Raw genomic sequence first — 12,889 nt, forward strand, 5'->3', positions numbered from 1 at the left:
CGCCCGCACGGAACCCTGCCGGGCTTAAGGCCGCAGCCAAGACGGGTGCTGTGTTTCTGAGCGTTAAAGGCACCCTTTCGCTTTGGGGGCTTAGAAATCAGAGGACACCCGCTCACCCACCCGCATAGTCGAGGCTGATACCCTTGCCCTTCTCGTCATTACTTCTGCTCGGCCATTAAAACCGTCTCAGATATCTGAACTGCTTTCAGGTGTCCGAACAACACCAGCGGCCCCGTGCTGCGACGGCCGCCTTTGGGAATGCCGCGTAACTTCCCCAACCGAACTGGGCCCCGCGCTCCACTCCCAGTTTTTTGACATCGGCAGACCGGCAAACGCCTGGTCCGGGCCTCCTCTCCCTCACCCCGGCCCGCCTCCCTTTGCTGCCCGCCTGGGAGCAAAGGCATCCCGCAACGGCCGGGAGCTGGGGCGCCGGCCACCCGCAGCACCCTACCTACGTCCCGAGGCTGGCTGCTGGGCCGCGGAAGAGCAGAACACCCGCCGGCAGCACAGAGCCGGCCCCGAGACTCTCCGGGCGGCTGCGAGAGCGCTGCTCCGGGCCCGCTCCTCTAGCAGCCTCGCCGCGCGTGGGCAGCTTCCCCCGGGCCGGGCAGCGCGGGGACGGAGCGCAGAGGGAGGCGCAGCCTGGGGATCCCCAGCGAGAGCTCCGCGCTCTCTCCCTTCTCGTTCGCGTTAGCGCCAGCAGATGTTTACATTGCCGCCGCTGGAAGAAAAACCATTAAGCGATAACCCCGTTCCGTAGGCGGGGGCTGACCGATCGTTAACCGCTCACCCACGCCAATTTCTGGGTGCAGCGCGAACAGCGGGGCCACGATGCTCGGCAGCCCGCCGTGTCCCTGCAGGAGCCGCCGAGAGGGAACCAGAAGCCGCCCGGTGCGCGCGGCCCGGCGAGCCAGCGCTCCCGAGGTCAGTCCGACAAGCTCCTGGAGAACAGCACCGCGCGGACAGCAGCCCGCATATTCAGGAGGAGGTAAACAACTCTACCCCCGCCCCTACACTGCACGGCTTGCGGAGGGAATGGTCTGAGGGCAGCCACCCCATCTCCACGTCGGGACCGTCCTCAGCCCGAATACAGCCCCGAGAAGAGAGGAGGCTGCTGTAGCCAGGGGGTAGCCCGCTGCGCCCGTGGGAGAGCCGAGAGCGGTTCCCGGAGTTGCCCGGAGGGGCGCGGCGGGAGGGAAGCGGCAGGGGCTCCGTGCGTTCGGCAAACGCGGGTCGGAGAGGCTACGGCCGTGCCCGCGGGGCTAAGCCCGAGGTCGGGTGCTCGGCGGCGCCGCCCTTACCCTGGTTGCGAATGGCTTGCTGGCTCTCCAGGCAGTTAGGCAGGTAGGGCCCGTTGGGGAACATCCTGGCCTGGCCGGAGGGCGGCTGGCTGGGCGGTGGGGCGCCGAAGGGCCCGTAGCGGCAGGCCCCAGCCGTGCCCGTGAACTGCCCGGAGAAGTGGACGGTGAAAGCGCTCAGGTACTGCTCCTCGTGCGGGTCCGACCCGTTCCAGCTGGGTTCCTGCTTGATGAAGGAGTGCGGCCCCAGCGAGCCGTAGGAGGCCCCTGGGGGGAAGTCCAGGACGGGAGCCCACTGCGCCGCGCTGCTCACCGGCATGGCGCAGTTGCTGTTGCCCGGTAGGGAGGGCACGGAGGGCAGCAGCGCGTTCAGATCCCGGACGTCGGACCCCATCTGCTCGCAGACCTTCTGCCTGCCGCCGGGCAGCCAGTCTCCCCCCGGGCCGCACTTATTCCAGGACACCTGGCCTCTGCCCGCCAGGCCGGAGGCCGGCTCCGGCTGCAGGCACCAGGCCGGAGAGCTCAGCCCCTTGGGGGAGGTTTGCTCCGCGACGCAGCTCCCCGGGTCCAGCCCGGCGGGAGCGGGCAGCAGCGACAGGGAAAGGTTGTTCTCCAGGATCGCCTCCGGGGCCGCGCCCGCTCGTAGCGCAGGGCGGGGTGCGCGCGTGTCCGTGTGGCCGCGGCCGTGTCCGTGTGTCTGTCCGCGCGTGCCGTGGGGGGTGGGGGGGTGGCACAGCCGCCTCGCACGCCGCACCTCGGCTGCCTGCTCGCCCTCAACTTTGCAAAGCTCAAATAGAGGCGCTCGCAGGGGAGGAGGAGTCAGCTGCGACGATCCTCCATTCACACAACCTTCGTCAAGGGGCTGCCCACAGCCCGCTCTGCTGAACCGACCCGGGCCAGCCGGGGGTGGGGAGCGCGGGGGGCTGGGGGTGGGGACGCGAGGACGGAGGGGGAGAGGTTACTGTGGGAGAACATATCTCCCTTACGCATCTCTCCCACTCTTCCTCCGGTGCAAGCGCCACTAAATCTCACCCTAACATCCCTTCGCTTTGAGAGACCTGGCGAGACCGCCAGAGGGATGCGGGCGGCCCTGTAAGTACGTGCCGCACCGCTTCCCGCAGCCCCGTGCACGTCCCGCGGGACCCCGGGGGCGGCGGGGTCGCAGCCCCGGGCACCGAGTGGAGAAGCCGCCACCCCTGCAGGCGAGCCGACCCGGCGAGGGAAAAATATGTCCTTCCAGGTGCTCTCCCCGTGCGGGAGACGTCCGCGTCCCACGAGCCGCCCGTGTCTAGAGGGGAGGAGGTGGCCGGGCTGCTGCGGAAGGACCGCAGCACAACGAGCGCCCGCATCGGGGACTCACCCGGCGCAGCTCCGGGGAGGACCCGCACTCTCCCTTCCCTACCCAGCCCGGACAGCGGCTCCGCAGCACGAACCCGGCGGCACCTCAAGCGTTATCTCGGACAGCCCTCCCGGTCAACTCGGCGGGTAGGGGGCTAGCCCCGGCGGCCAGGGGGCCGCGACCTTTTCCCCGCCCCTACCGGCAGGGCGGACGGCGAGGCCCCCGGGACGCGGCCGTGCCTGCCGCGGCCAGGCGCACCACGGCATCCGGCGCAGATACGAGCCCGCCGCCTCCCCCGGTAGAAGCGCACCGAGCGCGAGATCCTGCCCCCCTCCTCCCGAAGCACTCATCGCTGTCGACCCGGCGGGGGCAAGGCTTAGCCCCTAGGGCACTCGTGTGACAGCTCCGCCGGGCCGCTTGCGGGTGCGCTCCCGTTACGCTCCGAACTCGCCCAGCAACACTCGCACCCCCGCGCCGCGGCCCCGGTTAGAAGTCGCTCCCCCGAAGCTGCAGTGATAAAAGCGCCGTGAGGAGCGGTTACCTGCCGCTGGAAGGGTGGGCCCCGATGTCCTCCTGTGGAAACTCGCGCTGCGGCGTTCCCATTCCCCGCGGCATTAAAGGTCACCGCTGCTTCCATCGCCGACCTCCAAACGATGTTTTAAAATTGCTGCAACAAAATAAATCGAAACGGCCCGTTACTGGCGAAGCCGAGAGTAATTTCATGTTGTCCTTACATTGATTAGCAACACCCGTAGTGATCTGCTACCAGTGAAACGGCGTTTTTCACAGGCACTCTTCAGACAAATAGCTTTTAAATCGCCCTCTTTGATGTGTACATAAATGCGTTTGTTACAGAAATCCGCGCGTACGAAAAGTGCGAAAGGTTTCTTAGCCCGTACTGAGGGCTGCGTAACTTTGAAGGAGCTGCTGCTCTCTGTGAGGACACACAAAACGAATTCGGTCTCGGGAGATGAGCGAGCACAGCCCGCTCCCGCAGATCGCGGAGACCGCTCCCCTCTGCCCCCGCCCGCCCCCGCTGTGTGCTCGCAGCCCGCAACCCGCCGCTCCCGCAGCCGAGGGGTCCCGGGGCGTGGAAGGGTGCGGGAAGGTCGGGGCTGCTGCTGGACCCGGTCTTTTCTGCCATGGACCAACATATGGAGTCGGTCCCGTTAACCGCCGGCTCCAAAATCTACGACATACGTACTTAAGTACAAATCACTGTGCAGCTTAAGCAGAGCATTTGATTTCCCGTGAAAACCAGACTTCTCTTGGTACAAACAGAAAGCCCTTCCTGCAGCCGAACGGTTCTTTAGTTTGCACGCTTTTATCTTTCTTTCTTTCTTTCTTTTTATAGTAAGCTAACTTGAGAAATGTTCTGGAAAAGGAGCAACGTTTTCTCGATCGCTTAGGTCTGCGTTATTCCGCCCGGGAAGAATACCGAAGCCCTTCCAAATCTTCTCCCTCGCATTCCCAGCAGACACGGCCGAGCGCTGAAGCAAACAGCGCCCTCGGCCATCAGCGCATCTCCCTCCCGGCGGCCCCCGGCTCGGCCCGCAGCGACACTGCGGAAGGCACCCCGCCTGCCACCTGCGCCTCCCGGCACACGGCAGCCCGCCGGGACACCGAGCGGTGCCGGCACGGAACGGACGGACGCTCCTCAAAGCTGAGCCGGGACACGGCTTCAGCCGACAGGGGCAGCCCGAGAAGAGGGGCGGGCTGGAGACTTGAGGGAAACAGCCGGAGTCAGCTCCCGCAAGCCGTTTCCTTACAGTCAGAAGAAGCGAGAGATAAAAGCTCCCGCCTCCGCTGCGGGGTCGAAAGCGCCCCGGGGCCGCACGTCCCATTCGAAGCAGCGCGGCAGGCGTAGGGGACGTCTCTCGCGTCCTTCCCGGGTGCTCGGACCCTGCTCCCGGGCCCCTCCGGCGAGATCACGCCGCGCCCTGCAGCCCATCCCGGCCTCGTCGAGGCTCAGAACTCAGAGCCGGCGGCGCCGGGCACGGCGGCTGCTCTGCCGGGTACCGACCCACGCGGCCGGGACCTTCCCACCCTCTGCCCTCCAAAGTCGGTCCGATCCAAATCTCGGACGGGCAGAAAGATGGGTAAATAGCTTTAACCTATAATTCCCGGGAAACGATCCACGTCCGATCCAGCTCACGGGCTAACGGTACGCGACCAACCAACGAGTATTTCTGGGACAGGGGTTGTTCTACAGAAAGCCCCACTCGATCCTGGAAAAAATGGGCTCAGGGAGCTGCTCCGAGCCGTGAAGCACCTCCCAGGCAGCGTTCCGCTCTCTGCTGCTGGGCCAACCAGTTAACGGCCCAGCCATCCTCAACACGCTTTACTAAGCTCCATAAACGATCCCCTCGCGGCTCGAAGCGGGGGGAGACTGGCTTAAACAGAGATAAATCCCCAGCGCTGTCGGAGCCGCTCACGGCACGCAGGGGGATCTGTCTCCTTTCACTCGGGGAGCCGATCAGAGTTTGATTACTTAAGCGCCAAGAGCAGCAGAAACAGAGCTGCGAACCGCTTTACAGGAGCGCGGAGAGGCAAATAGGGGCCGAATCTCACACCGCGGCCCGACCTCGCGCTCCCCGCAGGAACGGAATCGGGCGGGGGAGAGCCCCGGGCCGCCCGCTCCGCCTCGCAGCGCCCCCCGCGGGCGGCAGCTCCCGCTCGGCCCGAGGCCTCGGTGCCGGTCTCGGCCGGGAGCCGGGATTCAAGCCGCTCTTCTACCGTAAATCTTCGCAACGCTGGAACTAATTACGGAGGGGATGTGTTTCAATTTGTTCCGCATTAGCGCCGCGCCGGACCGCGGGCACCAAGCACGGGAAATTGATGAGCCGAGCCCCGGGCACCCCGCCGGCTCTGCGGACCTGACCCCGCGCTCAACCCGGATAGCGGCGCAGGGAGGGACGGGACGGGCTCCGCGCCCCGCCTCCCGCACCTGCGGGGCCCCGCGGCCACCCGGCGCTGCGATCGGCGCCCGGGACGCTGCGCTGCAGCGCCGAAAGGCCCCGAGAAGGGCACAAGAGCGGGCCGTGCCGAACGGCCGGCGTGCTGTTGGGACCAGTCAAGAAGCCGCGCAGGGCCGCCGGGTGTCTTTGCGCTCCCTGCCCTGGCCGAGGTGCTGGGGAACGGATGCTCAGACTGTGTCAGCAGTCGGCCACACCTCTCGGATCCGGTATATGTGGCGTTTTGGAAGTCTCAGGTATACAAGGGGAAATATTCACGGAGCAGCTAAAATGATGGAATAAAATTCTTACAGGTTTTTGGTAGTTAGGAAAGAAACTGTGGGAAAAAAGCCCTTAGGTATATAGATAGAAATACCCAGGTCTTTGCATTATTCCCACTGGTTCTGAAGTAATTAAAATTATTATTTTTGGAGAGGAAAATAAAAATATACTGTAGAACGCAACACATCATACAAATGGATACATGGAAACCAAGATCTAAGGGATCCATTTTTCCTGTTGTAGAATGCAGTCTTCACTACATAAGTTTACTTCACTCTCAATGTAATAGTACAGAAGGAAATCAGAAACGGTACCTGTTACATACAGAGATCCTAAGAATTGTTTGATCTCCCTGGGACGTTGCCTTCGAGCACTGATACACACTTGAAATGTAAAAGAAACATTTACAGATTCAGAAGTGATAGGAAACATTCAAACAGAGTAAACCTGCTGTACTCATTGCCACACTGCAGTCTTTGTGGTCACCGGTGGGTAAGCAGTGGCCAAGTGCAGGTGATACCACCAGCAGCCTCAAGTCTCACTGCCTGTAGGGCACTATGGAAGGGGCACAGAACAAGAATTGCTCCGTCCTGGCTTCTCCAGCAGATCTGAACCAACCATGTTTTTCTTAATACTAGCTGTGCCTGTTTTCACCTTACAGCGTCACTGTGAAACAAGCACACTGCAACAGCACAAGCAAAGTCCATATCTCACTTTGTTCCTTCAAAGCCCCTTTTTGCAGTAACCCTGCATGAAGATACACCTTCCAGCAGCCCTTCTCAGGGGGAGCAAATGATGTTTTGGGGAGGTTGCTCTAACTTGAGCTGAGATCTCAGCACTTCTCACAGTACTCAGAGGAATTAGTGCACATAAGCAGCTGACTAAGGGTGCTTTAGGGCAAGAGCTGTTCCACCGAAATCAGTACTGGAGGATTTCAGTCCATCGGGATGTAACACCTTGCTGCATGCAGGGGGGAAAGCAGGCAAAGCCTCTTTGATTACAGATGCCCAGGAGACAAGGTGCAGCCCTGCAGCTTCATTAGGAACTGAGCACACCTCGTCCTGCACTTAACTGCAGTCATATGAAGGCACACCTCTCTTCTCTCTCTCTGGATTGTATGTATTGATATGTCTGGATTGCAGCAGTACACAAAAAGCAAATGAGCTCACTATTTTCCTCATCCAGTCAGCAAGAATCAACAGTCAGTAAAAGCGTAGCTCTAATCAAAATGGGAACTTTCCCAGTTCTTTACTCTGAAGCTTCCCAATGTATTCTTTTGTTTGAGGCCAAAGATTTATGGTCAGGCCCTCTGCTATGTGCTAACACTGCTGCATGTGATGGACAGTTGGAGATGAAGCTTGTGGGAAGAGGTGCAGGAAGAAAGGAGAGAGAGGGAGCCCATGTGTTCAGCTTGACTTAGAAGTCAAATTTATTTGTTATGAGACACAAGAGACTCCTTTCCCTTCGGATCTGAAGGATGCTTGATCCCCTTACATGCAGTTGAGTACTGTCATGACAAAAGAACTAAAAGCACCGAGATCTTGCCGTAGCCACAAAGTCAGAGACTCTTACGCTGTTCATCTCGACAACTTCCCTGTTTCTCCCTCCTATAACATCATAGCAGGGTCCAATTAATTACAGATCGGAACCAAGACTTGCTTTCGTGATGGCTTAACAAGCCTCTCTTGAAGTACTTTACATGTTATTTGAAACGAAAGAAGCAAAACAAGGAAAAAAAAAGAAACCTTGCCAACTTGTTCTCTCTCTATATATATGTTGAAATAAAACAATGAAAGGAACAGCTAAATAAGTGTGACTCCTTTCTAGGGATCACACAATCTTAGATGAACTGTTCCATGAACAGATTTGCAAGTAGCACCACAACGCTAATCAGGATATTTTAAAAGTTTATGAGCAGTTGCTTAGGAAAAACAAGATAAAGCCTATGGAAATCTGATACTGGTCAACGGTGCATTTATTCAAAGCATAATGCTGACTTCAAGTCTCCATAAATCCTTTGCAAATGAAACTTCCATTGTGATCACTGTTCCAGATCTAAATGATTTATTTCTTTTTTCTTTGGTAGACCTTAGATATATCTCAGAATGCACAAGTTATGCACCCATTGATACAGAGTTAATCATGCCCACATGAGATAATACTTATAGAATTCAAATAAGATAATTCAAAAAATGGAGTATCCTATAACAAGGTTTCATTATTATTACTTATTAGTGGATTAATGTACACAAAAAACAAACAAACAAACAAAAATACCTAACTTTTTTGTGATTTGTTTCAAAACTCAGGTCTTCCACATTGCCAACCGGTCAGCTCTTAGGAGGAGAGCAGATGGATTGCAAACAGTTTCAAAACAGTTCTCAGCAATATTTCTCCCACTGCTTCACCCTGAAGAGCAGCATCCTTAGCCATGACTATGTGCATTTGAGGAGATGGGTTCTACTGCTTACATGTAAGGAAGACGGTGAAAGGCCAACCAGAAGAGGACAGTCCATCAGCACAGCTTTCTAACTCAGTGAACAGAACTTCCCAACTTGTAGAAGCCAGAATGGTCTTCACTGTTCTGGGTTTCTTGTTTTTTACATGCTGGTCTCTTAATTGCTGTAATCAAAATGGACTCCCGCTTATCAGTTTGCTCCAAAAACTTCTGAGCAGAAGTCAAAATAAGTTCAGCAAATCGTATGGAGATCAGCTAAAAACACGCATAACTTTTCATCAAACAAACTTCTCTCAAAGGCACTGCTGGAGTCAGCTTTAGCCAAGGCACCATGAAATAATTCTATGTATAGGTGACAGGAACACCCTTTGACAGCTTCAAAGGGAATGAAAGTTCTTGAGTAAGCTGAGTAAATTCTTGAATAATTTTCCTTACATTATTTGTCTCTGTGGAAACATCAGCAATTCTCCAGTCAAATAAGAGTTCCAGAATATTTCACACTTCCAATACGCTCCACTCCAATGCCATGTATCAAGAACATAAATGATTACACTTACTGTTAAAGGAACAGGATTGTCCCCACAGCCTCAGTATACATGTTTGAGTGCACAGTCTCACATGAGGTAGGTTTTCTTCAAGACCTGCAGTATTACTTAGTAATCCCAACCCAAAGGGTGGCCTCAGGCCAGCCAGCACACGGGGGATGAAAGCTGCCCGACAAACACAAGGAATCCAAGGAACCTCAAACACAGTTAGAAAATGGGAAGCACTATCCAGTCCTTGATGCCAAGTTATTAGGTGACTATGGAGCTATGCTTTGTGCAATCCTGTGAGGCTCTGAATACTCTTGTATAACTTTTCCCAAATCACAGAAGTCCCCTGGGAAATATCAGTAATCAAACAAAATCTCGTGGTCAGGAAGCTTTACTTCATTCAGCCAATTTTATTTCCCCTTCATCATTCCATCTATTACTCATTACATCCTCCTGCCAAACACGACATAATTCTCTCTCTCCCATGCTCACGTATTTCAGTTCCATGTAGACCACTATGCCCTTTCATCCCAACTTTTCCTACTTGTTATTTGGGCTATATATATTTAGTCCTTTCCACTTTTCCTGCTGTCCTCTGAGCTCCATCCTACAGCATCTCTCCAGAATAGAAACACCCCATGTCAAATCAAATATTCTGCAAATAGCTTTACTTGGAAATCTCCAAATGTATGGCCACGAAAACCAATGACTAAATCACCTTGAAAAACTAAGAATCAAAAGCCATTAAACTGTCAAGTCAGGATAGGGAACTTTGGATGACACTGCAAGATCAGCTCCACAGCAAGCTCTTAACTAATGGTGTCTTCAGAAGTTGCCCTGATCTGTTTTATGGTCCTTGTCTCAAGGAATGTGTAATATTTGTAGTGATTTTTATGTTCAAAACATTTTATAAGCATTCTCTCACGATGATGTTATTAAGATAATGGTAACTCCATACCATACTTATTCTCACAGTCTTATAAGAGACTGTTGAGACAAAAGTTCTGAAACACTGAAGTTCATGTAGAGTCAACTTCATGCTCAATTGAATTACTTATTTTTAGCAATTCATGCTCAAAACATCAGAACATCCGTATCACCATGTTACTCAATACTTATTATCACACACTACTTTGAAGCAGAAGCTTCCACAGCCTTTCCCTGCTAGAAATGTGTGCTTCTTATCCATGAATAACGCAATGTCATTCCACAAAGCAAACCATACTACAAATTATACCCTATCTATATAACCTAAAATTTCATAAGCTTAGAGGTTGAAATACTTTAACTTCAGTCATCTGAAGATGGTGAACCTGCTAATTCACCTAATCAAAACCTGAGAACGACATATATGTGAAACCGGGTTTACATCTGGCTAAGAGAGACAGTTATCCAGGCACCTTTTAGTAGATTCTCCTAGTTTTGCTCTGACAAGACAAGGATAATGGTGTCTGTGAAAGGTGCCTGTGCAGACAGAACTATATTATCACTGCCTGAATGTTTGATTTTCCTTTTACAGCAGAAGGGAAAGGTGAGAAGACTGGAACTTCAGAAGGTGCATCAGCCCTGAGAAAAAAGATAAGAGAGAAGTTCTAGTACTGCTACATGCAGCGCAGTGTGTTAAATGACCTGCATGCACACAGATAAGCTGTAATTTCTGTTTTAATCTACATCAGGTTCAGGTTGAAAGTGAGTCTTTGTGCTTTCCGGGACCTTGCCTAAAGTATATGTTAGAGGAGCACTGACCGTTTGGGGTCAGCGAAACTTCCATCTGGGAAAAGCATGAATACCAGAGTTAAGGCAACTGCCACGTACTGGGGGAACTCTGGAATGTCAGAGAAAGAAACTTTCAGAATGGAAAGAATACCTCAAGAAACTGTCAGATTTAAAGGATCATAAACATTCAATAGGAAGGAAATAAGATGACCAAGTGAAGCACCTGCATATAGCTGCTAGCTTGCATCTGTGTGCAGCAAAGGGGTACATAACATGCATGTCCCCAAGCCAAGCACAATTGTTCTAGAACTACATGACTAGAGGATGATTTCTGTCTTTCCATAATGCCATTCTTTCCCTTTTACTCCAGTTTCTTTGTTTGCTCCCTCCCCAGTTTGTTCTTGTCATAAAAGAGAAGGTTACATTCCTTTTCAGTCTTTCCTAGGTAACCGGAAAATGCTACAGAACAGCACATTTGTAGATAATTTCCATGCCAAGGACCCAAAGTTGCTTTGATTACTTGGCAGGTGTTTACCAGCACAATGGAAGTGAAGGAAGCCTCAGCACTTCTGCCCTCTCTCCTATCTTGAATGCTGGCTGATGCAGCAATCTGGCTCTGCCTCAACAAAGGCGGCCCTCTCAGCTGTTCTGGGGCTGTTCCCACTGTGAGCCAGCCATGTTCCTTCTTGATTATGGACCACAAAAAAAAAAAAAAAAAAAAAAAAGGAGTACCAGGTATGCAAGGCATTGGGCCCTCTGACCACTGACAAATCTTTAACTGCTATTTGAGTTAGGTTGGAAGCGTATTCCTAGAGATCCCGTTCCTGTTTATAAAGCCTTTTGGGGTGAACATTGCTCAATGGAAAAGCAGCACAGAAATTTAACAAAAGCCACGCTGCAAAATGTAAAAACAAAAAAGTAATTCTCCCACAGGAACAGAAAGGCATTTCATACATGTCCAGTGAGACATTAAAAATAATTATGTGGAAGAGTAATAGCTCCCTTGGTTGTTTTAATATATTTTTGTCTACAAACAAGAAACGTTCTCTAAACTGCTGCCTTGGCTTGGCTTGAAAGGTCTCTCAAACAAAAGCCCTTCAAGTGACCCTTAGATTATTAAAGCTCAGTAACAATGAATGCAGATCTTAGTTAAATCAGAGACTGTAAAAAATAAGACAGCAGGTTCAGTTCTGTAAACGAATATGCCTCAATAAACTGGAAACATATAGAACATAGTTCTGATCAGTGGTCATATCTTCTCTGAACAAAACCAAAAACTTTTGCTTTAAGTATCTGACATTGATTTCTCCCCATAAATAACTGCAAACAGCCCCTTCCCTAGCACAAATAGAATATAATGGATCTTGCATCTTAGTGCTGTTCCCCTGTCACAGACACAGATAGATCTAGAAAACTCCATGACAGCATCACAGAGTTCATTCAAAGAGTAATTCACATCACCAAGGTTGTTTTGGATTCTACTCTTAATGATTTTTCTTCCAAAACTTGCAAAAATTACCATCATAACACTAGTGGAGAACAAAAAACGCCAGCAATGCCAAATTACAAAGCTTAAGCAATCTGATCTGTGTTTCCCCTGAGAGCAATACAAAGGTTGAGATGTTCAGTGACAGGCACTGATGTCAGATGCCAAAGCAGAAAAAGCAAACATAGTAGTGGGGAAAGATATATAGGCCCCGTAGAATACTTTGTTTTGAAAGTCATATGTCATTTAAATGGCCTTTATAACTCAAAAAAGTTCTTTAAGAATACGCTTTGTGTCATTTGAAGACAGAATATACACTGCCACCAGGTGATAGGGTCAGTTTTGCATTTGGGAACTGGGTGCACAGCTTTTTGGTATCTGCTTCATTGCCACAAACAACAACAGCTGTACACAGTGCTCCCTTAAGCAGAGGCCCGAAAGGATGTTGTCAGGGCGAGTGGGCCATCCAGAACATCAAAATGACCCCATTTCCTCCATCTCCTTCATGTCTACCAGAGTTGCACTTGCAGCCAGATGAACTGGAGAAACGGGGACTGCCACTACAGCAGACAGGAACAAATGGCTTCCCTAAAGAACACTGGTCCTGTGTTTTTCCCAGCGAGTTCACCTGACTCTCAGTAGTTGCTCTGGCTTTCTCTATGCACTGTGGCACTTCTTTCCCACTCTCCCTCCTTCAGGAGAAGCACCCTAGCTTCAGAAACAGAAAGCTCAGATGAGCCTGTCATCTGTAACTGAGAAAGTACACACCTAACTGTGCATCTGTTCTAACAGATGCAACATCTCTACATAGGGATGCTTAATG

At 52.4% G+C, this 12,889-nt stretch overlaps 1 protein-coding gene across 12 annotated transcripts in view; it reads right to left on the bottom strand.

The window, feature by feature from the left end:
* The window catches only part of WT1 (WT1 transcription factor), a 68,464-nt gene that overhangs the window by 30,258 nt on the left and 25,317 nt on the right, over positions 1–12,889 (bottom strand). For 5 of the 12 annotated variants that reach the window (XM_072338912.1, XM_072338910.1, XM_072338911.1 and 2 more), the window contains exon 1: positions 1,302–1,831. In XM_072338912.1, coding sequence (XP_072195013.1) covers positions 1,302–1,692 — 391 coding nt within the window. In that variant the 5' untranslated portion in view covers positions 1,693–1,831. The other 7 variants (XM_072338917.1, XM_072338916.1, XM_072338919.1 and 4 more) reach the window with 7 other exon arrangements.

This window comes from Excalfactoria chinensis, chromosome 5, assembly GCF_039878825.1.
Source record: "Excalfactoria chinensis isolate bCotChi1 chromosome 5, bCotChi1.hap2, whole genome shotgun sequence".
Lineage (NCBI taxonomy): Eukaryota > Metazoa > Chordata > Aves > Galliformes > Phasianidae > Excalfactoria > Excalfactoria chinensis.